The 27,567-nt window shown below is 44.1% G+C and overlaps 1 protein-coding gene across 2 annotated transcripts in view; it reads right to left on the bottom strand.

Moving 5' to 3' along the window:
- LOC120046722 (disks large homolog 5-like) overlaps positions 1–27,567 on the bottom strand; it is a 55,016-nt gene that overhangs the window by 13,943 nt on the left and 13,506 nt on the right. For both annotated transcript variants that reach the window (XM_038992176.1, XM_038992177.1), the window contains exons 2-22: positions 25,045–25,113; positions 23,182–23,359; positions 19,530–19,673; positions 18,349–18,532; positions 17,099–17,358; positions 16,719–16,917; positions 16,386–16,499; positions 15,800–16,030; positions 15,101–15,285; positions 14,745–14,870; positions 12,450–12,582; positions 12,110–12,237; positions 11,832–12,007; positions 7,145–7,248; positions 5,554–5,646; positions 4,018–5,097; positions 3,291–3,411; positions 2,544–2,697; positions 1,900–2,036; positions 1,622–1,711; positions 781–955 (exon numbers count right to left, since the gene is read on the bottom strand). In XM_038992176.1, coding sequence (XP_038848104.1) covers positions 781–955; positions 1,622–1,711; positions 1,900–2,036; positions 2,544–2,697; positions 3,291–3,411; positions 4,018–5,097; positions 5,554–5,646; positions 7,145–7,248; positions 11,832–12,007; positions 12,110–12,237; positions 12,450–12,582; positions 14,745–14,870; positions 15,101–15,285; positions 15,800–16,030; positions 16,386–16,499; positions 16,719–16,917; positions 17,099–17,358; positions 18,349–18,532; positions 19,530–19,673; positions 23,182–23,359; positions 25,045–25,113 — 4,081 coding nt within the window. The remainder of the gene's footprint in view (positions 1–780; positions 956–1,621; positions 1,712–1,899; positions 2,037–2,543; positions 2,698–3,290; positions 3,412–4,017; positions 5,098–5,553; positions 5,647–7,144; positions 7,249–11,831; positions 12,008–12,109; positions 12,238–12,449; positions 12,583–14,744; positions 14,871–15,100; positions 15,286–15,799; positions 16,031–16,385; positions 16,500–16,718; positions 16,918–17,098; positions 17,359–18,348; positions 18,533–19,529; positions 19,674–23,181; positions 23,360–25,044; positions 25,114–27,567) is intronic.

Here is a 27,567-nt window from a genome sequence, read left to right as displayed (position 1 = left end):
TGGTACTGGTGCTCCCTGTATATAGCTCCACATTGATCTGGTACTCCCTGTATATAGCTCCACATTGATCTGGTACAGGTACTCCCTGTATATAGCTCCACATTGATCTGGTACTCCCTGTATATAGCTCCATTATTGTGTATTTTATTTTATTCCTCGCATTACTATTTTATTTTTAAACTCTGCATAGTTGGGAAAGGCTCGTAAGCATGCATTTGATGGTAAAGTCTACACCAGCTGTATTCGGCGCATGTGACAAATAAAATGTAATCATTCCACTGGCATGGTCAGAGGAGTTGGCTAAAGCACAAACAGATCTGGGACCAGGCTACAAGGAGAAATGACAGCAACACTCAACTGACCTTTATACTGCATATACCAAGAGCATTATAGCTGATATATAATCAGCTTCCTACCTGTACTCCTTTAGACCAGTGTTATTCAATCTATTCTAGTACTAGTCCACCTGAGTTAGCTTTAATTGAACCTTTATTCAACTAGGCAAGTCAGGTAAGAACAAATTCTTATTTACAATGACAGCCTACCCCAGCCAAACCCAGACGACGCTGGGCCAATTCTGCGTCACTCTATGGGACTCCTAATCACAGCCAGTTGTGATACAGCCAGCTAACAAAGGGCTTGGTGATTATTTGACCAATTGAATCAGGATTGCTAGTAGTGGAAAAGAGCAAATAAAAAAAACTGCTGGGGACACTCCAATCCACATCATGTTTTAGACCGTCCAGCCCTATCGCACGTTTGTTGTCTTTCCCATCCTACCGGTCTTTCCTCTCTTTCCGCTCTCCAATTGGCACAGGGCTGACGGAGATTCTGGGTAGGGTGGATATGGAGCTCTGTGATTGGCTGCTGGCGAAGGAGGAAGTCTCCAGGTTCAGAGGTGATTGGGGGGGAGTGATGAGGCTGGGGCTGCTGCACTCTGAATGTGACAGGGAGCCTGGAAAGGGGGGGCAGGGAGAGAGGGTAAGAGACTTTAAATGAGATATTAAGATGAGATCGTACTTCATTAATTCCCAAGGGAAAATGTGTTTGTCATTCTTACAACCATAGTAAAAACAATTAAAATACTCACAACAGTTAAAACATGGTAGTAGAGCGAAAGCGAGAGTGAGAAAGGGAAAGAATTGGTCCATAGTTACAGTGTCATTTCTCAGACAGGTAACCAGGTTGTAAATATCCTGACACAAGCATGTTAACCCCCAGCTTTAATGGCCCAGGACACAAAATCTATATGGTTAAAGTGTTTCGTGTTATGACTGTGGGGATTCCAGCTTGTTCAGCAGTAGATTACAGAACAGCACCTTTAAATGACCTGCTAACAGGGCTGTCACATCTCAGAGAAAACACAAGTGTAGTCAGCTGTTTGATTTGGAATAATGTTATTTAGTTGAGTGGAAAATGAGCATTCTAAAGTCCCCTTGGGACCAGAGTCAGGTAATATTGGTTGAGAGGTACAGTATTCAGGGAATAGGCATCTTAATATGTGTTCATTCATCCATCCACTCATTTGTTAATTCATTAATTTGTCTATCCACCCACCCATCAATATTTTTGTTAACTAATTTGTTTGTTCAATTATGCATCCATCCATCCATGCATGTACCTCTGTCAGAGCCCAGCATAGATCGAGGGTAGCGGGGAGTGGAGGGGATCTTTATCCTCTCGTTCCGGTACTGGACATTACTGGAAGAATCTGATGCAATAGAGGAAAAGTCCATCAGTGTGTGTGTGTGTGTGTGTGTGTGTGTGTGTGTGTGTGTGTGTGTGTGTGTGTGTGTGTGTATAATATAAGTATTTTGTGTGTGTGTGTGTGTGTGTGTGTGTGCGCACGCATGTATAACACAAGCGCGTGTATGTGGCGTGCGTGCATGGGTGACTGACCAAGGCCCAGGCGAGCACTGGAGGGTAGTGAGTTGGTACCATGGGAGGTGCGGCTGCTGCGTGACGAGGACTCGGAGTAGTCTGCTGCTGGACGTTTTTGGCTCAGGTCCAGGCTCAGACGCCCCTGGTGCTGCGGACTGACACACACACACACTCTTCCTACATAATTCATGGGTTGAACATAGCGTCACTAACGTCTTTTTATGAAAGTCATCTTAGGGAATGGTGCACGACTGAACGTGTTAATCAATACATTCTCAAACAGCACGACATCTCCAAAGGAGGCAACTAATTAGTAGGAGAACCTTTGATCATCATTGTAATGTCATCAGATTGACTTTAGATGTAGTATAACATTAGCTAGCTAGCTAAGATTGAGGGGAGAGCACCGGATTTCAGCTAGCTAACATTAGCATTGCAAGGTATTTTTTAACTAACTTACCTTACTAAAGGCAACATTGCCATAAAGAAAAATTGCCTTCATCATAATGATGACCAAGTTGTTTCCTACTAAATATTTGCCTACTTAAAAGCAATGTCATATTTTCAAGCCAATAATTTAGACTAAACGATAATTTGCCCCCTTGGGGAATGACTGGGCTCCACCTGATTTTCGGGGTAGTTATTCTGTCTGGGGTAATTACCTGGGCTGTTGGTTGTTGTGCTGGTGTTGGCAGATCTGGGAGGAGACAGAGGGACAGTTGTTGGTGTGGACTCTGTGGCTGCGGACTGTGTAGACTGGGTTCCTCATCACTGCGGTCACCGCTGGACACGGGGCCAGGCCACGATGGGCCGAGTCTGATAGAACACACACACACACACACACACTGATTAGAGAACAACAACCACCACACCGGTTAAATAGGAGCAACACACACTGGCTAGAGAGGCTCCAGATAGAAATGTGTTATGGGTCCTCCTGAGTAGTGCAGCGGTCTAAGGCACTGCATCGCAGTGTTAGAGGCGTCACACTACAGACCCGAGTTCGATCCCGGGCAGTGTCACAACCGGCCGTGATCGAGAGTCCCATACGGCGGAGCACAATTGTCTCAGCATCATCCGGGTTAAGGGAGGGTTTGGCCAGGGGACTACTTGGCTCATCTCGCTTTCAGCTAATCCTTGTGGCAGGCCGGGCGGATGCAGGCTGACCTTGGTCATCAGGTGAATGGTGTTTCCTCCGACACACTGGTGCGGCTGGTTTCTGGGTTAAGCGCCCAGGTGTTAAGAAGCGCGGTTGGGCGGGTCATGTTTCTGAGGACACATGACTCGACCTTCGCCCCCTGAGCCCATTAGGGAGTTGCAGCAATGAGACAAATCGAAATCGAAGAGAAAAAGGGGCTAAATTATTGATTTTTTTTATTAAAAAGGAGGAAAGTGTGTGAGTGACTCACTTGCAGGCAGGGTACTGTTGTAGACGGTGGAGACGAAGCCCACACTGTGTCTGTGAGAGCGGTTGGGAGAGGAGCGAAGCATCTCTTTGGGCTCTGGGGAGTGATCGTCATTGGAGTAGCTCTGATGGTTGACAGATACAGAAATCAATGGGTTTAATGATGAGGAACAGAAAGAGTAGGAGAATAAGGAGAAGGACCCAATTCAGAGTGGGACCACAGTCACAGTCCAATGACCAAAAACAAAAAGAAGAGAACGATGAGAAGTAAACTGAAGGAGCTGTGTAAGAGTGCTGGGATGAGACCACAGCCCCCGGACTCAGCACTTTGAGCCCTGGGCTGCATATTGCCTGGAGCTCTGTACAGAGGCATCAATCACCATTGAGGCAGCCTGGTAGCGAGGCACACACAGAAAGGGCTGTAAATACTGCCACAAAAAGGCTGCCGTGTATCACCCTGGAGTACTGGCTGGGTGCGAGGCCACAGTGCTGGTGTTTCTCTTTTTATATTAAGTGTTATGAGACATAAGGTGCATCTCAGTAGTCTTAAGTGGCATGCACTTCTTGTCTCCTCTCCTTGATCATAGGCTAGGTAGGTGAACACAACATATTAGAGGATGACTTCACCTGTTCAGTTCTTTAATGTATATGGAGAGGAGAAGCGAGGAAGCCACTTCAGACTATTGTGACCAGCCTTAGTGAAAAGCACTATACATTAACATCAAACAGACCTGGAAGGAGGGCAGAGTGATGGACTGAGGGGTCATCCTGCGTCGGAGAGCTGGTGCTGATTTAGGGCGGGGCCTCTTCACCTCAGGCTCCTCCCCCCTGGTGCGTCCGATGTCCTCATCACATGACTTCCTCGATGTCAGCACTTTCCCATCCAGGAAGTAGTGGTTCCCATTTCTGTCTCGTTCCCTCTCCCTTTCTCGTTCCCTCTCTCGTTCCCTGTGGCCCTCCCCGGTAACCATGGAAACAGCCTCCCCCTTACCGCCGGAGGTGAGCGTGCAGTCGGAGGCGGAATTGCTCTGCTGTTTGTGTTTGAATTTGAACGAATCGCTACGGGTAGGCGGCGGAGGAGGGGTGGGTGTGGCCGTAGAGGAGGAGGAGAGAGACTCCGTCTTGGAGGGCTGCGGGGAATGGGCCACCAGCTGACAGGGCAACAGGTACTCTATCTTGGAAGACGGGGGAGCAGTCTCAGGCCGTGGTTTGAAGGCGTCCGTGTCGAAGATGGACTTCCTCTGTTTAGGTGACTTGAAGATGGACAGCTGGGTCGGAGTCGTCGCTGTGGTCGTATCCACGGCGACAGACATCCCGCCTACGATCATCTTCGGCCAGGTACCGCCGCTGTGTTTCTTCTCCAGGGTGGTCTCCACGGTGATGCAGTCGGGGGGGTTAGAGGGGTCATAGGTCATGGGGGGTGGAGGGGGCTTGGCGTAGGGGGACCCAGAGCAGCACTCCTGGAAGGCACTGGGGCCGTAGCGGCCCGGGGGACCCAGACCGAGGTCAGAGGCCGGCCGGAGGCTGGTGGCGTGGAGAGACCCCGTGGAGAAGGGCTTCCTGACGTCCCCGTACGGGCCCATCCCCTCTTCGGCCTCCCCACCCCTGCTCTTCCTCCTCTCTCCTTGGACATTGACACTACCACCTCCCCCACTACCACCTGTGTCGGGGCAGAAGATGTCTGTCTGTGTGGAGCTGTTGTGTTTGAGGTTACGACTGTTCCTGGAGTGGACCTCGGAGAGACGGCTGTTGGACGATGACTCGCGCAGGCTGTCGAAGATGTTCTGGCCTGACGAACTGTGAGGGAAGAACTGGGAACATAAAAGGATAGAGGACAGAGATAGAGGGGGTGTTAGGAATAGCACTAGACGAGTAAACACACATTTCCTTTTTTCCTAAACTCTAAACTTTCCTCCAAAAAATAAAGTTCACACTATCCAGGAATCTAGTCACTGCAGTGCAGTAATATCTAACATGTTTGTTCTTGAGAAAGTCAGTCGCTGTCCTAAAAAGAGTGCCCGCTATAGCATCAAATAAGGGTGTTGCAGTGTATGGCACTACATGGACTTCAGGAGAACTGGAGTCTAAATTAAGGCTGATTTGAGGCCAGCGGGCAGTGAAGTTTAGATTCACCTTCAAGTCAAAGCCCTATGTTAAAATAAGGCTGTTATGTGGCACCACATTGACTGGAGGAGAACTTGTCTTTAGTCTAATTTGAGGCTAGTGTGCATTCAAGGAGTTTAGTAGAGGAGCTAGTTTAGATTCACCTTCATGAGAGAGAGGCTGAGAGAGTCTCTGCAGTTCCTCAGCAGTGTCTCACACTCCGTCACTGACTTGTTGTCCAGAGCGATGCCGTTGATCTGGGGGAAACAGAGGACACATAAAAAACAGTGTACACACACTATTCACTTCCCACACATCCTTCTAAAACACACATACAGTTTTGCTAGGTGGTATTGCTTTCAAGAGAGATTGAGAATTCAACTACCCTAACCCCAAATAGAGATCCCCTGCACCTGAAGAACTCAGTGCCAGAGATTTGGGTCTGCCTGCTGCTGCAGTGGGATACTATTAGAAAATCTAGGCCAGTGGTTCTTCTTAGAACTTTAACACCCCCACACTCCTTTCTCAATCCCCACATTTCCATGACAATAGGCCTGAGATGAATTATAAAACACTGCAGCGAGGAGAGGAGCGCAGGGAGAGGAAACAGGAAAGTAGGTATTCAAGCCTGAGCAAAATTATTTGTCACATATACCGATAGGTGTAGTGAAATGTGTTGTTTTACAGGGTCAGCCTTGCTAATTAGGGTTAAGTGCCTTGCTCAAGGGCACGTCGTCAGATTTTTTCACCTTGTCGGCTCAGGTAATCGAACCAGCAACCTTTCAGTTACTGGCCCAACAATAACAGCTAGGCTACCTGCTGCCCACCCCCCCAAAAAATAAGAGATCAGACTAGTGAACTTTTAACACCTAAAATTAAACAGTACTCTTTGAAACATGTTATTCCATCTGGGGAGTCTAGTCTAAGTAATGAGCATTAAGAGTGCAGCTGTGACATATGCAAAATTGTGCACTGACTGCATATGTCACTGTTGGTTCAGCATGTTCAAGTCCTTCGCTTACTAACATAATTAAACATATCTGTATATGTGAAATATAACCTGCTACATTAAGTTATAAACGACTACAAGGACATGGTATAAGACGATACACAACCATGATTGACATCTGCAGGCATCTGGTCTAATGTTTGCTAATCACCAACACTTAGCTATCATGTCCCATATCAGCTAGCCAGGCTTCACTATTAAAGTTGAGGGTGTCAACGGGTGCGCACCCCATTTAATATATTGCGCATTAGTTTCGACCTTGGCCGTATGGGCTCTGGTCAAAAACAGTACTCTGTGTAGGTAATAGGGTGCAATTTGAGACAAGCCTTGGTCTGCCATTAAAAAGGTGAGTGGGGAGATATCTAAGCCCAGTGGTTTAACTAAGCAGCAGAACTTCACAGTAAGGACCTGGAGGATTATGACAGCAGATTCAGTAGGTGGATCATGATTAGAGAGAAGGTCATTCTGCCAGGTAAAGTGATGACTGGCAAACATTATTTCTGTCACCAAATCACGAGACCGAAATGGAACAGGGGTCAAATCAGGTGGAGGTGAAGGAAAAGGAGGAGGTAGAGTTTGGAAGAGAGGAGGAGTAGAAACAGGAGGAGGAAGATAAGGAGGTGAGGTGGAGAAGGAGGGGGCGATGGAGGAAGAAGAACAGGAATGAAGAAGATGAAGATTATGAGGAAAATGAGGAGATGGAAGAAAATTACAAGGAGAAACGGAGGTGGTGGAGGAGGACTCACAGCGATAAGTCTGTCTCCAACAGTCAGAGATCCCTCTCTGGAAGCAGGACTCCCCTGGACGAGGGCTGTCACAAACACACCATTCTCCAGACCTATACCACTGTCTGGAGTAGAGAGGAGAATACAATATGTATTAGACACTTCAGACCTATAACACCGACGTTAGAATACAAGTGAAGACATCACAACTATGAAATAACACATATGGAATCATGTAGTAACCAAAAAAAGTGTTCAACCAAAATATATTTTATATTTGAGATTCTTCAAAGTAGCCACTCTTTGCCTTGACAGCTTTGCACACTCTTGGCATTCTCTCAACCAGTTTCGTGAAGTAATCACCTGGAATGCATTACAATTAACCTCTCTTGGGTAGGGGGCAGTATTTTCACGTCCAGATGAAAAGCGTGCCAAAAGTAAACTGCCTGTTACTCAGGCCCAGAAGCTAGGATATGCATATAATTGGTAGATTTGGATAGAAAACACAAAAGTTTCTAAAACTTAAAATGTCTGAGTATAACAGAACTGATATGGCAGGTGAAACCCCGAGGACAAAAACCCCCACCCCCCAAAAAAAATTCTGCCTACCACTGTTTTCAATGGCTGTCACTTTTATTATAAGGCGAAATCCTCCCAGATTGCAGTTTAGTGCTTCCACTAGATGTCAGTCTTCAGAAAGAGTTTCATGCTGGTTATTGAAAAAAATGAGCCAGAAAATGTAGTTTTTCTAGGTGGCTCCTATTTGGGCTATAGTGTTTCCAAGCGCGTGGAAGAGAACGCGTTCTCCGTCATTAATGATTCTCCGTCTTAAATGTTATCGTTTATTTACGTATTAGGGTACCTAAGGTTTGATTATAAACATTGTTTGACTTGTTTGGAAAAGTGTATTAGTAACGTTTGGGATTTTGCATTTTGATGGAGGGAAACTGGGTGGATTGACTGAAGCGCGCCAGCTAAACTGAGTTTTTATGGATATAAAGGACATTATCAAAAAAAAGGACCATTTGTGATGTATCTGGAACCTTTTGGAGTGCCAACAGAAGATCATCATCAAGGGTAAAGGCATTTATTATATCGCTATTTCTGACTTTCGTGGCGCACCTGCCTGGTTGAAATATGTTTTTCATGCTTTTGTATGCGGGGCACTGTCCTCAGATAATCGCATAGTGTGCTTTCGCCGTAAAGCCTTTTTGAAATCTGACACAGCGGCTGGATTAACAAAAAAGTTAAGCTTTATTTTGATGTATTACACTTGTGATTTTATGAAAGTTAAATATTTATAATTCTGTAGTTTGAATTTCGCGCTCTGCAATTTCACTGGATGTTGGCCAGGTGGGAAGCTACCGTCCCACCTGCCAATAAGAAGTTAACAGGTGTGCCTCCTTAAAATTTAATTTGTGGAATTTCTTTCCTTCTTAATGCGTTTGAGCCAATCAGTTGTGTTGTGACAAGGTAGGAGGTATACAGAAAATAGCCCTATTTGGTAAAAGACCAAATCCATATTATTGCAAGAACACCTCAAATAAGCAAAGAGAAACTACAGTCCATCATTACTTTAAGACATGAAGGTCAGTCAATATTTCAAGAACTTTGAGTTTATCAAGTAAAGTCGCAAAAAACATCAAGCGTTATGATGAAACTGGCTCTAATTGGGACCACCACAGGAAAGGAAGACCCAGAGTTACCTCTGCTGCAGAGGATAAGTTCATTAGAGTTAACTGCACCTCAGATTGTAGCCCAAATAAACGCTTCACAGAGGTCTGTTACTTGAAATCTCAACATCAACTGTTCAGAGGAGACAGTGTGAATCAGACCTTCATGGTCAAATTGCTGCAAAGAAACCACTACTAAAGGACACCAATAAGAAGAGACTTGCTTGGGCCAAGAAACATGAGCAATGGACATGAGCAATGGACATTCACCCACACCGCCGTGTATTGGTGAGACGCGGTGTGGGTGAATGGATGATCTCCACGTGTATTTCCCACCGTGAAGCATGGAGGTGGTGGTGTGATGGTGCTTTGCTGGTGACACTGTCTGATTTATTTAGAATTCAAGGTACACTTAACCAGCATGGCTACCACAGCATTCTGCAGCGATACACCATCCCATCTGGTTTGGCCTTAGTGGGACTATCATTTGTTTTTCAACAAGACAATGACCCAACACACACCTCCAGGCTGTGTGAGGGCTATTTGACCAAGAAGGACAGTGATGGAGTGCTGCATCAGATGACCTGGCCTCACAATCCCCGACCTCAACCAAATTTGAGATAGTTTGGGATGAGTCGGACCGCAGAGTGAAGGAAAAGCAGCCAACAAGTGCTCAGCACTGCTTCAAGACTGTATTCCAGGTGAAGCTGGTTGAGAGAATGCCAAGAGTGTGCAAAGCTGTCAAGGCAAAGGGTGGCTACTTTGAAGAATCTCAAATATAAAATATATTTTGATATTTCTAACACTTTTTTGGTTACTACATGATTCCATACAGTGGGGCAAAAAAGTATTTAGTCAGCCACCAATTGTGCAAGTTCTCCCACTTAAAAAGATGAGGCCTGTAATTTTCATCATAGGTACACTTCAACTATGACAGACAAAATGAGAAGAAAAAAAATCCAGAAAATCACATTGTAGGATTTTTAATGAATTTATTTGCAAATTATGGTGGAAAATAAGTATTTGGTCACCTACAAACAAGCAAGATTTCTGGCTCTCACAGACCTGTAACTTCTTCTTTAAGAGGCTCCTCTGTCCTCCACTCGTTACCTGTATTAATGGCACCTGTTTGAACTTGTTATCAGTATAAAAGACACCTGTCCACAACCTCAAACAGTCACACTCCAAACTCCACTATGGCCAAGACCAAAGAGCTGTCAAAGGACACCAGAAACAAAATTGTAGACCTGCACCAGGCTGGGAAGGCTGAATCTGCAATAGGTAAGCAGCTTGGTTTGAAGAAATCAACTGTGGGAGCAATTATTAGGAAATGGAAGACATACAAGACCACTGATAATCTCCCTCGATCTGGGGCTCCACGCAAGATCTCACCCCGTGGGGTCAAAATGATCACAAGAACGGTGAGCAAAAATCCCAGAACCACACGGGGGGACCTAGTGAATGACCTGCACAGAGCTGGGACCAAAGTAACAAACTACGCCGCCAGGGACTCAAATCCTGCAGTGCCAGACGTGTCCCCCTGCTTAAGCCAGTACATGTCCAGGCCCGTCTGAAGTTTGCTAGAGAGCATTTGGATGATCCAGAAGAAGAGAATGTCATATGGTCAGATGAAACCAAAATAGAACTTTTTGGTAAGAACTCAACTCGTCGTGTTTGGAGGACAAAGAATGCTGAGTTGCATCCAAAGAACACCATACCTACTGTGAAGCATGGGGGTGGAAACATCATGTGTTGGGGCTGTTTTTCTGCAAAGGGACCAGGACGACTGATCCGTGTAAAGGAAAGAATGAATGGGGCCATGTATCGTGAGATTTTGAGTGAACCTCCTTCCATCAGCAAGGGCATTGAAGATGAAACGTGGCTGGGTCTTTCAGCATGACAATGATCCCAAACACACCGCCCGGGCAACGAAGGAGTGGCTTCGTAAGAAGCATTTCAAGGTCCTGGAGTGGCCTAGCCAGTCTCCAGATCTCAACCCCATAGAAAATCTTTGGAGGGAGTTGAAAGTCCGTGTTGCCCAGCAACAGCCCCAAAACATCACTGCTCTAGAGGAGATCTGCATGGAGGAATGGGCCAAAATACCAGCAACAGTGTGTGAAAACCTTGTGAAGACTTACAGAAAACATTTGACCTCTGTCATTGCCAACAAAGGGTATATAACAAAGTATTGAGATAAACTTTTGTTATTGACCAAATACTTATTTTCCACCATAATTTGCAAATAAATTCATTAAAAATCCTACAATGTGATTTTCTGCATTTTTTTCTCTCATTTTGTCTGTCATAGTTGAAGTGTACCGATGATGAAAATTACAGGCCTCTCACATCTTTTTAAGTGGGAGAACTTGCACAATTGGTGGCTGACTAAATAGTTTTTTGCCCCACTGTGTTATTTCATAGTTTTGATGTCTTCATTATTATTCTACAATGTAGAAAATAGTAAAAATAAAGAAAAACCCTTGAATGAGTAGGTGTTCTAAAACGTTTGACCTGTAGTGTAAGTATTATACTTCAGACCTATAACACTGTCTGGAGTAGAGAAGAGATATTATTTAAGGAATCTTATGAAAGACCATCTTGTGATAAGCAATGTGTTACATTAAAATACTGTACTAGAACACCAAATGCATACAAACGACATAATACAACCAAACACTGAATCAATAAATCAAATCAATTACCCAATCAATCATTATACAAAACATTAAAACAAGAACAGGGGTGTATTCATTAGTCGAATTCCGATGCAAACCGTTTGACAGACCAAACCTTTTTGCAACATAATCCGACTGATGAATACGCCTGTTCTAGTTGATTTGTTGTTTTGTTGAGCAACAGTGATTTACAGTTTACTCTAAGAACCAGACGGAGGCAAACAGAGCAAACAGAAAGAAAGGGGATGGACCAACCTGAATTTGTCAAATAGAAACTCTTGTGTTCTTTGCAAAACATTTGACATTTGAAGTAAATGGTTTCCTAATGAATACACACCAGGAGTGCCACAAAAGTGTTACCTTTGTGTCCGATCAGGTTGATGTGTACAGGGGTGACCAGCCTTCCTCCCAGGGACTTCCTCCTGCGAACCACCATGTTGATCAGCCCGCCTCTGTTAAGCACTGCCTTTACCACCTGCTTCCTGTCCTTGTTGGTCAGGTCCATGTCATTTATCTTCAGCAACCAATCATTCACTCTGAAAAGCAGGAAGTAAAAATGTGATATTGGGGATGATGAAGATGAGGAACAGGGGTTCCTGAACTTGAACCTCCAGAAATGTTACAAATCAGAGAATTACCTTAACCTTCCATCTGCAATACTTCCTTTGTCCACTCTTGTCACAAATATTCCACAATCTCCTGGTAAATATGGATCGTTTACCCCCTCTGCTATGTCAAACCCAAGTGCCTTTAAATCCATGTCATCCTGCAGGAAAACAGCAAAGTTAAACATACTGGTTATCTACATACATATCAGTTCTGAGCCCCTTTATTAAGCTGGATTTTAACATTTGCTGGAAATGAATTCATCTGATCAATCAGTCAATCCCATCCATTCACCCATCCAATAAATCGATACATCAACAGTAAGTCAAATAATCATTCAAATCAATGAAAATAGTGTCTCTCCAGACTCACCCTGTCCTTCTCAAACTCCACAACCTCCGTCTCCCACTCCAGAGAGTCTGTGTCGATGGCGGAGTCATGGGAGCTGTGGGCCATCAGCTGACAAAACCTGGCCTCCTTGTCCAGCTGGCTCTCCATCTTCTCTCTGACCACAGGAAGTGATGTCACACAGGTCAGAGCACATCACAACAGTGTGCAGGATATATCTACATGTCACTGAGTGCATGTACACTATCTGCTAAATGCAGAAACGTGTGCCTTGTAGCATTTTCATAGAGTTTCTAAATGATGTACAACTACATCTATAGGGCACCATAGACAGACCTGCCAACCCTGTCGAACTTTTTAGAATACCAGACACGCAGCAAATTGGAGATTCAACTTGCATGTAGCTACTGCCCGGTCTGTTTCTTTCAGTCTCCTCACTCTCATCGTCTGACATAGCTTTACTGACTGGCTGAAATAACAATGACTTGCTAAATTAGCTGCCAATTTTGTTATTGCACAACCTACCTTACTTTTTTTTCATGAGCACATGTGCTTAGACAAACATTATGGATAACACCTGGTTCAGTTCAGTCCTATGAAAAGGTATTTACAAAACACAAATAAAAGATTCATACTGATAAGTACAGAACATATAAAATAAATATGTTTTGTGGAATTAGCAGACTGTTTGCATGTTTATTCCATTACATGTAGAGCGCAGAACGGAGATAATTATCTATAACGTTTTTCTTAGCACATGCCCCCAAGTTTAGTCTCTATAGTAGAGGAACGCTTGTCACCTCTCAAACAGGGCCAATCACTTGGACCAGCTCACAGGTATTGGCTTTTTAGACACGGTTCCTAATCAACACTAAAAAAAAATCAATTTGAAAACATAAAAACAAAAACAGATGATCGAGTCGACACAGACCGCAAACTGGCTACACAAAGCTTAAGTAGGCTACCGCAAAGGGAATCTGAACGTTGTTCGCTAGAAGAGTCCGCCGGTTCAGCCTATGTAAAGGTGCCTATTGTACTTATTTGCAGCGCATAGATCATTTCAGATTTTCGAAATTGATAAAATATCAAATCTAGTGCAAAGACATTTTAGAAGCATTGCCTCTATAGCTAATACCAGACACTCATTCATTCTTCATCACGCAGTCTCCTAAACTCCCGACCCCATTTAATGCCAAGATGTAAATATTTATTTTTAATTATATTTTTGTAATGCTTTTTGTGACGTGGATCATATTTACAGGTACAGTCCATCGGGTTGCGTGATCCTCGTAATGTTACGTGGAAAATACAACTAATGGGACGCAGAATTAAATGTATATCACACTCGCACAAATGCGACCAGTTATTTTTCGTATTTGCATTTAACCATTTCACGAGCAAATGCTTGTGAACTGCTGGCACTTTAGATTCCACTGAATGTCCCTCTTATGTTCGCTAACGTTAGCTTGAAACAATTAGAGTTTACCTTTCCACAACACACGGAGTCGAAAGGGGATTTGTCCATGTGTTTACGTACAGCTGACAGTTGCGAACTCAGCATCACAACAAACAGGAGGGGCATACACGTGGTAGCTACGTCGAATAATGATGCATTAATCTCCATGTCCGTTGACACAAACTCCGAACATGTCTGTGTGTTGCAGCGCGATTATCGGGATGTTAGATTTACTCAGTGGAGTTATATTTGATTAAAATGTAAAAAATTAAAATAAAATCAGGCCCTATTCATTTCTGCGTACTTTGAACTCGGATCTCGTACCTGCATACATGGACAGAGAATTGCATAGTTGGTACGCAAAATGCATGCATATTGGCAGGTCTGCATAGATATCTATAGGGCAAAGCAACCGTTCAAAGTGCTGCAAGGGAAGTGTTACCAAAGTCTAAAAAGTAGCAGCAAAGTCATATTCTACAGTGTGTAAAGGAAAGGCTGAAGGAGAAATAGGCCTATGGTGGCTGACTGTCACCAAGATACATTATGTCCTTATGAGGCATGCCTAGAGGGGGTCTGACTTGACTTGAAAACCTAAATGTTACTCTTTTCTTCTTCGTCAGCAGGAAAGGAGGATGAGCTCTCAAAGAAAAGACAGAGAATTGAATATGGCAGTCACACACTGACCAGTAGAGGGAGCTTTTCACATCACTACAAGGGGGTTGAGAAAGTGTGTGGTGTGGTATGGTATGTGTGTGTAATTAACCTCATAAACCAGGGCTATTCAACTATATTCTTACCAGCTTTGAAAAAGGTTATTTAGAGGAGGCCAGACATTTTCTGTGTGTGCGCGCTCTGGGACTCACTTGAGTTCCTTCAGTTCCCGTGACGCGTCATTCTTCTGCTTCCTCATGTCGTCAAGGTTACGCAGGGCGTCGGCCAGATCGCTGACCGCCCGGTCCCGCTCCCTACGCAGGTTGTCACACAGCGTCCTGAAGGGGCAGGATATGACATCATCAAGCATCAGCACAGTTTAGTCAGTTAATATTCATTGCGTCCTCTCTCCATGCCTCCTTCTCAAAACACATTAGGGAAGATGCAAGAGTCCTCCTCTCGGACCTTCTACTCCAAAGCATTTTCAGAAGGAGGCAGAGAGAGAAGATGCAAGGAATCAAGGAAAGAGGAATTAAGAGCCTACGCCACTATTCCCGCTTTCTCTCACCGTATGCTCTCTCTCTCTGCCACTATCTTGTCTCTCTCCTGGAAGGCCCAGTCACGTCGACACTTGGCCACCTCGGCCTCCTGCGTAGCCTCCTTTAGTTCCTGGGACATGGCCTCGTACTGCTTCCTCAACACCTCAATCTCCTTGTTGGCCCGCTCTATGTCCAGGGTGGCTGAGTCTTGTTTCTGTCGAGCACACAGACACGGGCACACACACAGACAGACACGGGCACACACACAGACAAAGGCTAGTTAGCCACTTTCAAAACATGAAACTTCAAGATATCAAAAACAAATTTCCTGAAACTGTCTACAAGTTCCCAGGTTTCTCAGAAAACCTAGTTGTAGAATTTCCGAAATCAGTAGCGAGGGAATCCTTCAACTGGGATTTCTATCACAGATTTTAAGCATCCCGACTCCTCTAGTGTAAAACCGTGGTAGGGGGGGCCATCTAGTGGTCTGAACAGGGAAGTGTCAGGAGCAGAAGCAGCATTTGTCTAAAGCACTAAATCCGCTTTAGGGTCATGCAACTGACATAATCCAAATGGTTGACAGTTTATGGGATCCTCTAAGCTCTTTATCATGTGTCTAACCTTTGGCTGGGAGCTGTCACCTTTTGACAGCCTCGGTCCTCTCCCTAATACAGTTGTTTATCATACCTGTAAGGTGCGTGTGTTGTTTTCAGGTGTATTAATGTTACCTGTCGCGCCTGGTAGTATTCTCTCAGTAGCTGGTCTCTCTGTATGATGGCCTCTGTCCTCTCCTTGCGGGCCACGTCTCTCTCCTCCCGGACCGTCTCAATGTCTTTACAGGCTTGGCTCAGCTCCTTTTGGGCCTCAGCCTTGTCCTTCACCTCGTGGCAGTACTTCTCCAACAGCTCGTTCCTCTCACAGATTGCCCTGTCCCGGTCCACCAACGACGAGTTCAGCTCCTAAAAAACAAACAATCAAATCAGATTTAATGCCATAACACAATCACAAAATCCCTTGGTTGATCTGGCAGCGACAAATTTAGCTAATTGCTCGAGCAGCTGTCAGAGCTTCACTGGCCAGCATTCTTTCAGACGAGGTGAGTTTGATTAATAAAGTGAAATTAATTGAAATATATTAAATTGGTTAACATATGATTACCTGTCTGCGAGCCTCAATCTCCTCCCTGGCTATCACCCTCTAAGTGTTTGGACTGACTATTAATAAACTGATCGATAGATTGCTTAAATAATTGATTAAGCTCTCGGACGAGGTGTTTGATTGACTGATAGATAAAAATGATTCATTGACCTGTACCTGTCTGAGAGCCTCCATCTCCTCGCTGGCCACCATCCTTTCAGACGAGGTGTTTTTGAGGCGGGCCTCTGCAGCCTCCAGCTCTGTCTGCAGCTTGTCCAGCTCCTTGATCACCTGTTACCCAGAATTTAATAAACCTCTTCATTATTGCTAAGTTTTATTATTGTATTATCATAAAAACGTTGGGATGAACAACTGCATAAAGATTAAGCCTAGTCCTGAAAAAATGTATAATAACATACTCAATGTAGATACATGGAAAGTAGTTTCTTAATCCAGGACTAGCCCTAATCTGTGTCTGGGAAACCATAATGTATTATATGCATCTCTGACCTGGTCCCTCTCACTCATGATGAGCCTGTACTCGTTGAACACAGAGTCCCTCTCCTCCTTGTACTTCTCACAGTCCTTTACTGCCTTCAGCTGGAAGTTCTTACAGCGTGTCACCTCCGACTGCAGCCGCTCCATCTCCCTCTGCAGCTCCTTGTTCTGGCCTGAAGACTTGTTCAGCTCCTGTTGTACAGAGTCAAACCTGGGGAGAGGAAGATGGTGAGGTGTGTAGTAGTGTATACGTGTGTTTGTGTGTGTGTGTGTGTGTGTGGTGTATAACCATGTATCTTGGGTTGAGCATTGTGTGTGTGTAACCTCAGACGTAGAGCACTGTCGTTGGTAGTGTATATATGTCTTGTTTCAGCAGTGTGTCTGTCTGTTACCTCCTCATGGACGTAGAGCACTGTTGTTGGTAGTGTATAGCCGTATCTCGTTGTCTCAGCAACGTGTCCATCTGTTTCTGTAATCGGCGGTTCTCTTCCTCCACCTGCTCCAGTCTGCTCAGGTCCGTGTTGTGATTAGCTACCTTCTCGCTGTAGCGTTTACTCAGCGAATCGTATTCCTTCCTCACCCCCTCCAGCTTGTCCATGGCTGTGTCATAGAGCTTGTTGAGAACCTCTGATGAACCGTTCTCTCTCATCACCTGGAGGAAGGACAGTCATTCAGCTGATGATTTTCTACAAGCACATACAGTTAAGCACACCTTCAGTTGCCATCTCTGTATGAATTGTGCAATACAAATAAAGTTTATTATGTACAGTTGACATATATTCAAAACCACCATTTTGGTGTTTCAAGCACCATGCTGAAACAACGATGAACGAAGTTTGCTGTTGCTTTACTTAATTAATACATGTATTTTTTCGGGGTGATAGTCTGTGGTTATTTACTTATTCTGAAGCATGTGGAAACCAAACCAAGCCACTGGAACCATAACCAAGGCAGAATGACATTGATTCCTTTTACACCAGTTAGTCAGCAGATGGCAACAGTGAGCAGCTGCAGTATATGGACTATTCAAGACTATTCGGCTGCATTTACATAGGAAGACCAATACTGATATTTTCCCCAATTATTGGCAAAGGATCTGATTGGTCAAAAGACCAATATTTGTGCAAAAGATGAGAATTGTTCTGCCTGTGTAAATGGAGCCTTAGGTACTATGGTGTAACTAACTAACCCTTAGGTTTCATTTTTGCTGGCCCTTCACAATCATAAAATCACTAATAAAATGTAAATACATCCCCGACGTTATTGTGTGTTCAGTTGAGTGTGTGGTGTATGTAAGGCTTGCTGGAGTCTGTAGTGATTACTGTGGGAGCAGGTGTGGCAGTATGCAGGAGATGGAGCCATAGTATTCTATACTGGTGAGTTTAAACACCTCTCCTGAACGTACAGATCTGTGAACACAGGAGCAGTGGGTAGAAGGGGAATGTGCCTACTGCCTACATGCCCTTTACATGAGCCAATGACCTTGTTCTGCAACACTGCCCTTTACAGAAGTGCTCTGTATGCATCTCCCAGCTGTGTGTGTGTGCGCGCTCGCAGTCTTCTCCAGTGATGTGTGGGTTTCTGAAAGCGCAGCAACCCAGTATAGGTCACAGCAACCTTGTGTGTGTGAGTGCGCGTGTACCTCTTGCTGCTGCCGCCTCATGTCGGCCACCTCCTTCTGGTCCTCGCTGTGCAGCCTGCGGAGCTCCTCACAGCTCTGCTTCAGGTGGTTGTGTTCCCTGACCAGCTGAGTGTTGTCTCTCCTCAACACATCCAGCTCCTCTTTCAGCTGAGACTGATCTCCTAACACACGACTGTGGAGCATACTGGAGACAAAGAGGGAGAGGTTAAAACTGGGGGAGGGAAGAATACCAAGAGGTTACATTAGTTATACAGCAGATTGCAATTTCTAGGCTGTCTGCAAAAGGCAGGTTAAAGTGAAAGTACATACTAACCTCTCTGCAGACCTGAGTTGAGTTTATTCAATAAGTACTGATTGCAATACATGTTCCTTCCTCCCCCCAGTGAACATATAAGTCAATGACAAGGCAGACAGAGGTTAGGAGGGAGATTAACACATTCTGTTTGATTGCTTTCCTGGACAGACAGCGACAGGGGATTACATCCAATCACACACAAGCCTGCTGGAGAGTGGAGTGATAATCCTCATCTCTCACCCTGTGTCTGTCTCACTGTGACCCACACACACACACCTTACATGCCTGGATTTAATACCACATATTGTATATTGTCCTTATAGAACTTTGCAAAACTGTACATGTGTGGTACTCTTAAGAGTTTATGTTTACCCTAGTAAGTGTGTACAAAGGAAACCCACCAGATTAAAAGCATGATGGCTAGACTTACTGTAGGTTTAGTGCTGTGTTTGGTAGCCCTATAGAACATAATTATAAATGAAGTCATGTCAAGTTGACTATAAAAGATATTGCTGTACAACTCCTTAATTCACATTAGGTAATCCCTATTCCACTTAAATGGAAACAGACTCATTAGCACATAAATGTTCCTTCAATTTGTAATTGCCACACCTGGCACTTCTCCAGTCTGTAAATGAGTAAAACAATGATGCCATAAAACCTCTAATTATTCCCATCTAATTACAACAGTCTATTCAGAAAGAGTTATTGGACTAACAGATGATTCCTGACAGACTGGGCAGTGTTCTCAAAGGACTACTAAACATTCACCGTCACCCAGACAATTCATGTCTTTTAACTAACTAACCAGTCAGTCAGTCGACCAACCAACCAACCAACCAACCAACCAGCCAGCCAAATCAGTGTCGATGATGGTGGTACTCACTGGTAGAAGTCAGCCTCCTTGACAGCCTCCTCACACCTCTTCAGAGTCTTGGTGTGTTGGTTCTGTAGAGACTGCAGGTCTGCCATGGCCCGCATACACTGACTCTTCAGACGCTCGTAGTCGTGGCTGGCTTTGGAATTCGGCCTTTGGGGAAACAAGAACATAAGCTGAGTAATGCATCACATAAACAACCCGAGACCTTGTCTACAAAGTAAGCCCAATGTCAGTTAACCCCCTAGTTGATGTTCTCACCCCCGCAGAAATCCAATTACCATAATAAAAATATCCCCATCCCCTAGATGCGTTTTTGCCTGGGCTGCGTCTCAATCCACCGCATCCACCAATGGCGGGGTTTGGCATCTGCGGTGGAAGGTGGCCGAGCTACAGCGTTGTTTATCAGACCATCAAACATCTTGAAAATTGGTATTCCCCTAGGAAACCTCTGTAGAGTCCAAACGGTTTGCTCTACGACCCCCACAAGCGTCACGGGACTCGTCTGAAGTCGGTACAGCCGATCTGCCAACTTCTGTCTGCAGCGTCCAAACCAGAGTATGTGAGTGGAGCAGAGCGAGGAGCAGAGCGTGCCCAATTTGACTGGAGCGTGGCGCGAGATTCCCAAAGGCTGGAGCGTTGGCCTTCCCACCACTTCCAATTTCATATTTGTAGTCTACTTGTGTGTTGCTATAGTCACTTGCTTTAGCTACTGTCATGAAGTTCGCTAAATATTTTCATGAAGAAAAAAACACAGGTGCTAAAATCAAGGTGACTTACAAAGATGAGAACCAAGAGCAAGAGAGGGAGTGTGGTGATGTAGTGTCCACAAATAAAGAATCCTTGTAGAATCTGAAAAGACCCATTTCCCAAAAGCATGATGGTGTACTTACTATGTGCACATGCTAAAAGAAAGGAACGAGTTGGGTAGCTAGCTAAGTCTGTCATTGTAGCAAAGTATTTATAAACAAAAAATCTGATCTCTTAAATGTTTCGTTCATTTTTGTTCTATTATCTATACAATAGGCCATAATTGATTTTGGCCCAGTAGGCCAGGCATATTCCCACATTCAAGGAGCTTTCCGTTGTGATTGGGTTATTTTGCCTAAAAACCTTCATCCCTACCTATAAAAGAATAAAACAACAAGTCTGCATCTGTCCAGCCTGGCCAAAAGAGTGTTCAGCATCCCCAGTGGCTCTGCAAGTGTGGAGAGGATATTCTCTGCTGCTGGCCGGCTCTCCAGACACCATCGCATGAACCTGAAGCCACAGACTGGCCAATCTCGTGTTTCTAAAAATGAATTCTAAGGCACTAAGTGATTTTTAGTTTAATTTGTATTGAATTCTAAGTCACAGGCTATATGCGCAATTTATAGACTACAATGATTTAATACAACAAAATATTGTTTAAATGCTGAGCGCTTTATGTCCCTACCAGCCTATTGTGTCAATCGCAAATGCATCACAATGTATTTATTTGTAGGCTACAGCCTTGAAATAATAAAGCTTAAATAATTCATTTTCGTTCCTTCTTAGGCTGCCTGTCTGGCTCCTCACCTATTTAGAGTGTTTATATGCTGTTTAATATGACATGTAGCCTAGTTGAAATTGTTTGCTTCTTACATTCACCTTCCCATGTCAAATACTTTTCATTCAAATCCATATGGTTTGGTTTCAATATTTCAAAACCAAATGGTAGGTCCAGGTAGTCACAGATGGATGTTGGTTAAATTGTAATTTTAATGAATGGAGAAAATCTGGAGCAGCAGTTTTTTTCCCTGTGAGCACAGAGCGTTTAAAAAAATATATATATTTTTTTACAAAGACAAATAACGGCACAGTACAACAGTGGTTTTGCAGCAGAAAACCACACTCATATCAGCTAAAAACAAGAAGAAGTGGCTGCTATGGGCACTTCTTTTCTTTCACTGCTGAATCAGATGACTTCTCCTCCACAATCACCCGACTTCATTCCAAACCATCTAAATTGGGTTGAGTTGGACTGCAGAGTGAAAGAAAAGAAGCCAACACATGCTCAGCATATGTGGGAACTCCTTCAAGACTATTGGAAAAGCATTCCTCATGAATCTGGTTGGCATTCTCTGGAGAGAATGCCAATAGTGTGCAAAGCTGTCAAGGCAAAGGGTGGCTACTTTAAAAAATATAAAATATATTTTGATTTGTTAAACACTTTTTTGGTTACTACATGATTCCATCTGTGTTATTTCATAGTGTTGATGTCTTCACTATTATTCTACAATGTAGAAAATAGTACAAATTAAGAAAAACCCTGGAATGAGGTGGTGTCCAAACTTTTGACTGGTACTAAAAAATGTATATACATCTTCCTCCCTCTCTGTCAGTGCTTTCTCTCACAGGTCAAATCCACTAGGCGTCCCTCCCAGTTCTGAATTGCGTTTTTAAATCGACCTGGTACCCGGAACTCAAGAAAGCATTCATAAACAGAACAGGGTGTTTACCAGATGGTTAGGCCTACCCATCAACATTACTAATCAGATGACACTGAGGGCAGAAGACTTGCTTGCACTCAAGTCAGAGGCTGGCCTATGCAACTTTCTAGAGACTACTTTTCATAGCAGTGTCTGTACATACACTTCGTTGACTTGTATAAAAAAACTTCCCTAATATCATCATCGGATCCTAAACCTTTTCCCTGAAGGTACTAGTCTGCTTGTGAGAGATGAACTCACTATTGTGCATCCCTCCTGATTCTGTACAATGACTTCAGGAAACAGGAGGCTTGAGAGCATCCTGTCGGGCTATATCATCGCCTGGTACAGTAACTGCACCACCCTCAAACGCAAGGCTTTCCAGAGAGTGGTGCAGTCTACACAACGCATCACCGGGGGAAAACTACCTGCCCTCCAGAACACCTACACCACCCAATGTCACAGGAAGGCCAAAAAGATCATCAAGGACAACAACCACCCGAGCCACTGCCTGTTCACCCCGCTATCATCCAGAAGGCGAGGTCAGTACAGGTGCATCAAAGCTGGGACCGAGAAACTGAAAAACAACTTCTATCTCAAGGCCATCAGACTGTTAAATAGCCATCACTAGCACAGAGAGGCTGCTGCCTATATATAAACTCACTAGTCACTTTAAACAATGCCACTTCAATAATGTTTACATATCTTACATTACTCATATGCATTTCCCGCTCGGCCATTGCTCATCCATATTTATATGGATATATTCTTATTCCATCCCTTTAGATTTGTGTATATTAGGTAGTGGTTGGGGAACTTTTAGATTACTTGTTAGATATTACTGCACTGTCAGAACTAGAAACACAAGCATTTCGCTACACTCACAGTAACATCCGCTAACCATGTGTATGTGTGCTTAAGGATAACACAACAATGGCTGAATAGTATTTTTTACTCTGCTGTAGGCTACCTTAACTTTAATGACTAGCTGGAATGTATTCTCAGTCTATGTCTAAATCTTGTATTTTGACTACTTGTTGCATGGAGACATTGGTGTATAGTACAGTATGAAGACAATCTACTCTACTTATGTCTAGATGTTGTATTTGACTACTTACTGCATTAATACATTGATGTACAGAATAAAGACATTCCACTCTGCTCTGCCCTCTCCTCAGTTATGTGGTAAGGGGGATTGGGGTTGTCTGTACCTGCAGTCATCGAAGGTGGTGCCGGGCGATGCCAGAGCCAGGCGCTTGCGGAGCTCGTCCCTCTCACGGGTCACCTGACGCAGCTGGAACAGGATGGTGTCCAGGTTGTCACCGGTTGGCCGGTTGTCGTTGACGGCCGGGGGCGGGGACGAGGCTGAGCCGTTACCGGGGGGTGAACCTGCAACAGTGAGTATGTCACCAGGAGCAAGAGCAGCTCACTGTCACCGGAATACACGGGACAGGAAGGAGAGGAAGACGCTTACATCACAATATAAACACACAAGGGTATATCCATTTATAAGCTCAGTCCTTTGTATTAGAGGTGATTCTAACTGGACATGATGGTTGATCTGGTTCTCCTGTGTCTCATTCTGGGGAATAGAGCTCTACAACAGGTGCAGGTCTGCCACGGCTGACATCTGACTTGAGTTACAAAAGTTAGCTACTTAAACAAGAATCTGACCTTTGCAACAATATTTAGTTGACAGTGTATTATTCAGGTTGAGATTAGGCACACAAATCCCAAGTTAGGACTTTAGCTTACAAACAGGAAAGAGTAACCTCACTTCAACCTCATGCAACTTTGTCAACTTCTATTGAATACTATATTATGTTGGGTTTAAGTGCAATATTTCTGAAAAACACAGTTTCCATCACCAGTAGACTGGGACAGTAAATGATGATTGAATGCATCACAGAATACACTGGACTATGACAAACTGTAGAGCATTACAATGCTCTTTGCTCACATAAGGTCTAAAGTGGTTTAGGCCTTGTCCTAGACATTCTTAACAATTCACTACCCAAAGGTACTGCTTTAGAACAGCGGTTGTCTGCTATGAAATTCCTCTTTAATCTTTTCCATGACAATCTTTTCTACATTTCCCAAGATACCCTCAGATTCACATGGAAACAATACTGGTAATCTCAGACAGGAAAATGACTCGCAGTATATTGGAGTTAAGAGTCAATAAAACATATTCCTGGTACTGTGTCTGACTGGCTTATGCAGTCTCTCTAGGGCACTTTCATAGTAGTGGATTAACAAACGCATTTGTGCAGTCATTCAAATAGAGTAAGAAAGGTCTTCGTAAGCAATTGAGTAGAAGAAGAATATTCAAATCAAATTTTATTTCTCACATGCGCGTGTAGACCTTACCGTGAAATGCTTACTTACTATTGAAATTAATAATTTCCTTCTAGCCATGTTCCCTTAGCCACGGTTATAAAATGTCTTCCATGATCGGGGCTGTGTCCCAATACTTTAAAAACAGCTACCTTTCTTTGTGTCTCTTCCTTACGACCACTTTTGTGAAATTATTGGATCTCCCTCTTTCACAAACCTCCCTTCTCCTCCCCACTCTTCCCAGAACAGAAGGAGCGGGCCAACAGACAGGCAGCAGACCCCCTCTCTCTCTACCTCCCTCCCGCTTTCCTAGAACAGAAACAGAAGGAGTGGGCCTGGCCAACAGACAGACCGACAGGCAGAGTCAGCGCCAGGGAGGAACTCAGAGGATCCTTGGCACCAGGTTGGGCCCTTAAGGGTTTATGTAACAGCCAGTGACGCGCTGAGTCATTTGGACCACTGTCAAGCTCTGGTAGCAAGAGTGAGTAAGTGAGTGTGCATGTTAAGGAGGAAGCATGGTGAACTAAACTCATGGATGAGAGAAAGGAGAGAGATTGGCCAGGTGGGCTGCCGTAGGGGGCATTGGCAGCACTAATGTGTCTTTAGTGAAAGATGTCTTGTTGGACTAGTGGGGTTATTCTGGTATAAACAAAGCTGCACTGAGAGGCGTTGAAACTACCGAAACCATGACTTGGATTACACACACACACACACACACGTCTTGGCCTCATACTTACCGACACTGCTTAGGGAACTGCTACTCTCAGAGTCTGAGGGCATGGTGGAGAGAACACTGTATGTAGAGCCTGCAGAACGAGTGATATGGGGAAGAAGAGACGACATCAGTACAAAAAGAAAATCCTGAAATCATATGCACTTTTCCATGAAGTCCTTGAAACGATTGGTTTACCAATCGATGATGAATTAATAGTGTAACGTGAGCTTCATAACACAGTACAAATCTGCATGAAATAAATTGAAAAATACACAACATACCCACAAAGTATGTGGATTAGTGAAATTAGTGGATTCAGCTATTTCAGCCACACCCGTTGCTGACAGGTGTATCAAATCAAGGACACATCCATGCAATCTGCATAGACAAACATTGGCAGTAGAATGGCCCGAACTGAAGAGATCAGTGACTTTCAACATGGCACCCTCAATGGATGCCACCTTTCCAACAAGTCAGTTCGTCAAATTTCTGCCCTGCTAGAGCTGCCCCGGTCAACTGTAAGTGCAGAACGGGGACGCCGAGTGCTGGCCTGCTCAGGAGCCCTGACCTCAACTCCATCGAACACCTTTGGGATGAATTGGAACGCCGACTGGGAGCCAGGCCTAATCGCACAACATCAGTCCCCGACTTCACTAATGCTCTTGTAGCTGAACGGAAGTCCCTGCAGCAATGTTCCAACATCTAGTGGAAAGCCTTCCCAGAAGATTGGAGGCTGTTACAGCAGCAAATGGGGGGACCCAACTCCATATTAATGCCCATGATTTTGGAATGAGATGGTCGACGAGCAGATATCTACATACTTTTGGTCATGCATTATACGTATATTTTCCCCTGTATTTCTGGACTCCTAGTTCTTAACTCAGGATTCCTCTTTATTCATGTCCCCTCTCCATGCACCTAGTACATTGCTTTGATGTATCTTCCCCGTATGTCCCTGCTAGTCAAGCAGAGTGTAACGTGGTTAGAATGTGATTTTCTCCTTTGAGTCAAGCAGCACAAGCAGCACATGGAGACAGCACTCAGGACAATGATGTCCTATTTGCATAGTGCTGCACACTGCTAAACCCAGGGATATTCCATGTTGAGGAAGGGGGGATATAGTAAGTCATTCTGCTGCACATCACAGCTCTAGCTGCAGTAGCAAAATGGACTGCCTTTTCTAAAGGGCCACATAAACATATCATGGGTATAACCCTTTATGGAGTTATAGAGTTCTTAGAATGTCGTCATTTTCAGTGTTCCACTTTGGGATTTTTACAGTTCGGTGCAAAGTTTAGTGCTCTTACGTGTTAAGAAGTCAAATAGACATACAATAGCTGGTTCTAAATAGCCTAATAGCCATATTGTCTCTGTCACATTTCAAGCAGATATAAGACTGCAATCAGTGTGTCCTCTAAAAACCCAGTCATGACGCACACCAAGGGGAGAGATAAAGTCAAGAGGTCATCGATCAAATCCCACTATCCCAGATGTCCATCAGTGTCCTTCCCACCCTGCTGTGTCAGCTAAAGTCCTTACAACACCAACACTGCAGCTCAGACATGGCCAAGTCTCATTAGCTAGAATCTCTCCCTCACTGAGTCTCTCAGTGTACATACATATATATAGCGAGTGAGAAAGAGAGAAAAGAGAGAAGAAATAAAAATGGGGGGTAGAAGAGAAGAGACTGGCTTTTAATCTGTTCTGACAATCCCTGAAGCTCTGTGCTCACTGCTCTCTCTGCTGCTGCTCTCTACTGTGGAACACATTCAGAGCAGCTTGACATGAGAACCAGGCAGAGCCTACTACACCTCTGCTGCACACTGAAGGCAGGCAGGCAGCTCCTACACTCGTTACACACATTCTCCCAGATGATATTTAAAAAGTAGTGGGCTACAACTTTCTAAACTTGTGTCAGATATTGAAGACCAGTGTGAAGTAAACAGATATATTTGTTTTACGCGATAACTCTTGCTCCTCAGCAGATAGCCTCAGACTTCTATGTAAGAGGATGGATTATTTGCCAGAAATATATATTTTTTTACCAATGCAACAATTCAAAGTTCATTATGGGGTTAGGGATTAAACAGGGCTGGGAGATGTGTGATTCGAAAAAGCCTGCCCCGGGACACCAAAATAAATAGAGATTCTCAGTTATTTGTCCCCTCTGGGACCAGCATGTCATGCCACATTGCTTAGACCAAAATCACTTCTGTGTAATAATCATCACTGCTCACTACAGATTAAATTGGACCTCTCCTATGCTGTTCCCAATTCAACAGATATAGATGGTATAACATACAATATGGACATTGAGAAAGAGCATAGAAATGAACTAAATGCTGAATACTCTGAGTAGTGGCAACAGTCTACACTATGTCTCTTTTAGCAGGTCAATGATGCAGAATAGATATTGAATGGCAGTAGGCCATCTGGTGGTGAAAGAGGTCTATCGCTGCTGACCCCTAACAGGCCTTTTATCATCAATAGCAATTAGACTTTAGCCTCTTTCAGCCGGGCCGTTCATTTGTAAACAAGCTGACAG

The sequence above is a fragment of the Salvelinus namaycush genome, chromosome 4 (genome assembly GCF_016432855.1).
Source record: "Salvelinus namaycush isolate Seneca chromosome 4, SaNama_1.0, whole genome shotgun sequence".
In the NCBI taxonomy this organism is placed as follows: Eukaryota; Metazoa; Chordata; class Actinopteri; order Salmoniformes; family Salmonidae; genus Salvelinus; species Salvelinus namaycush.
Note: the sequence above shows the minus strand (reverse complement) of the source record. Positions and strands in the feature narration are given on the sequence as shown.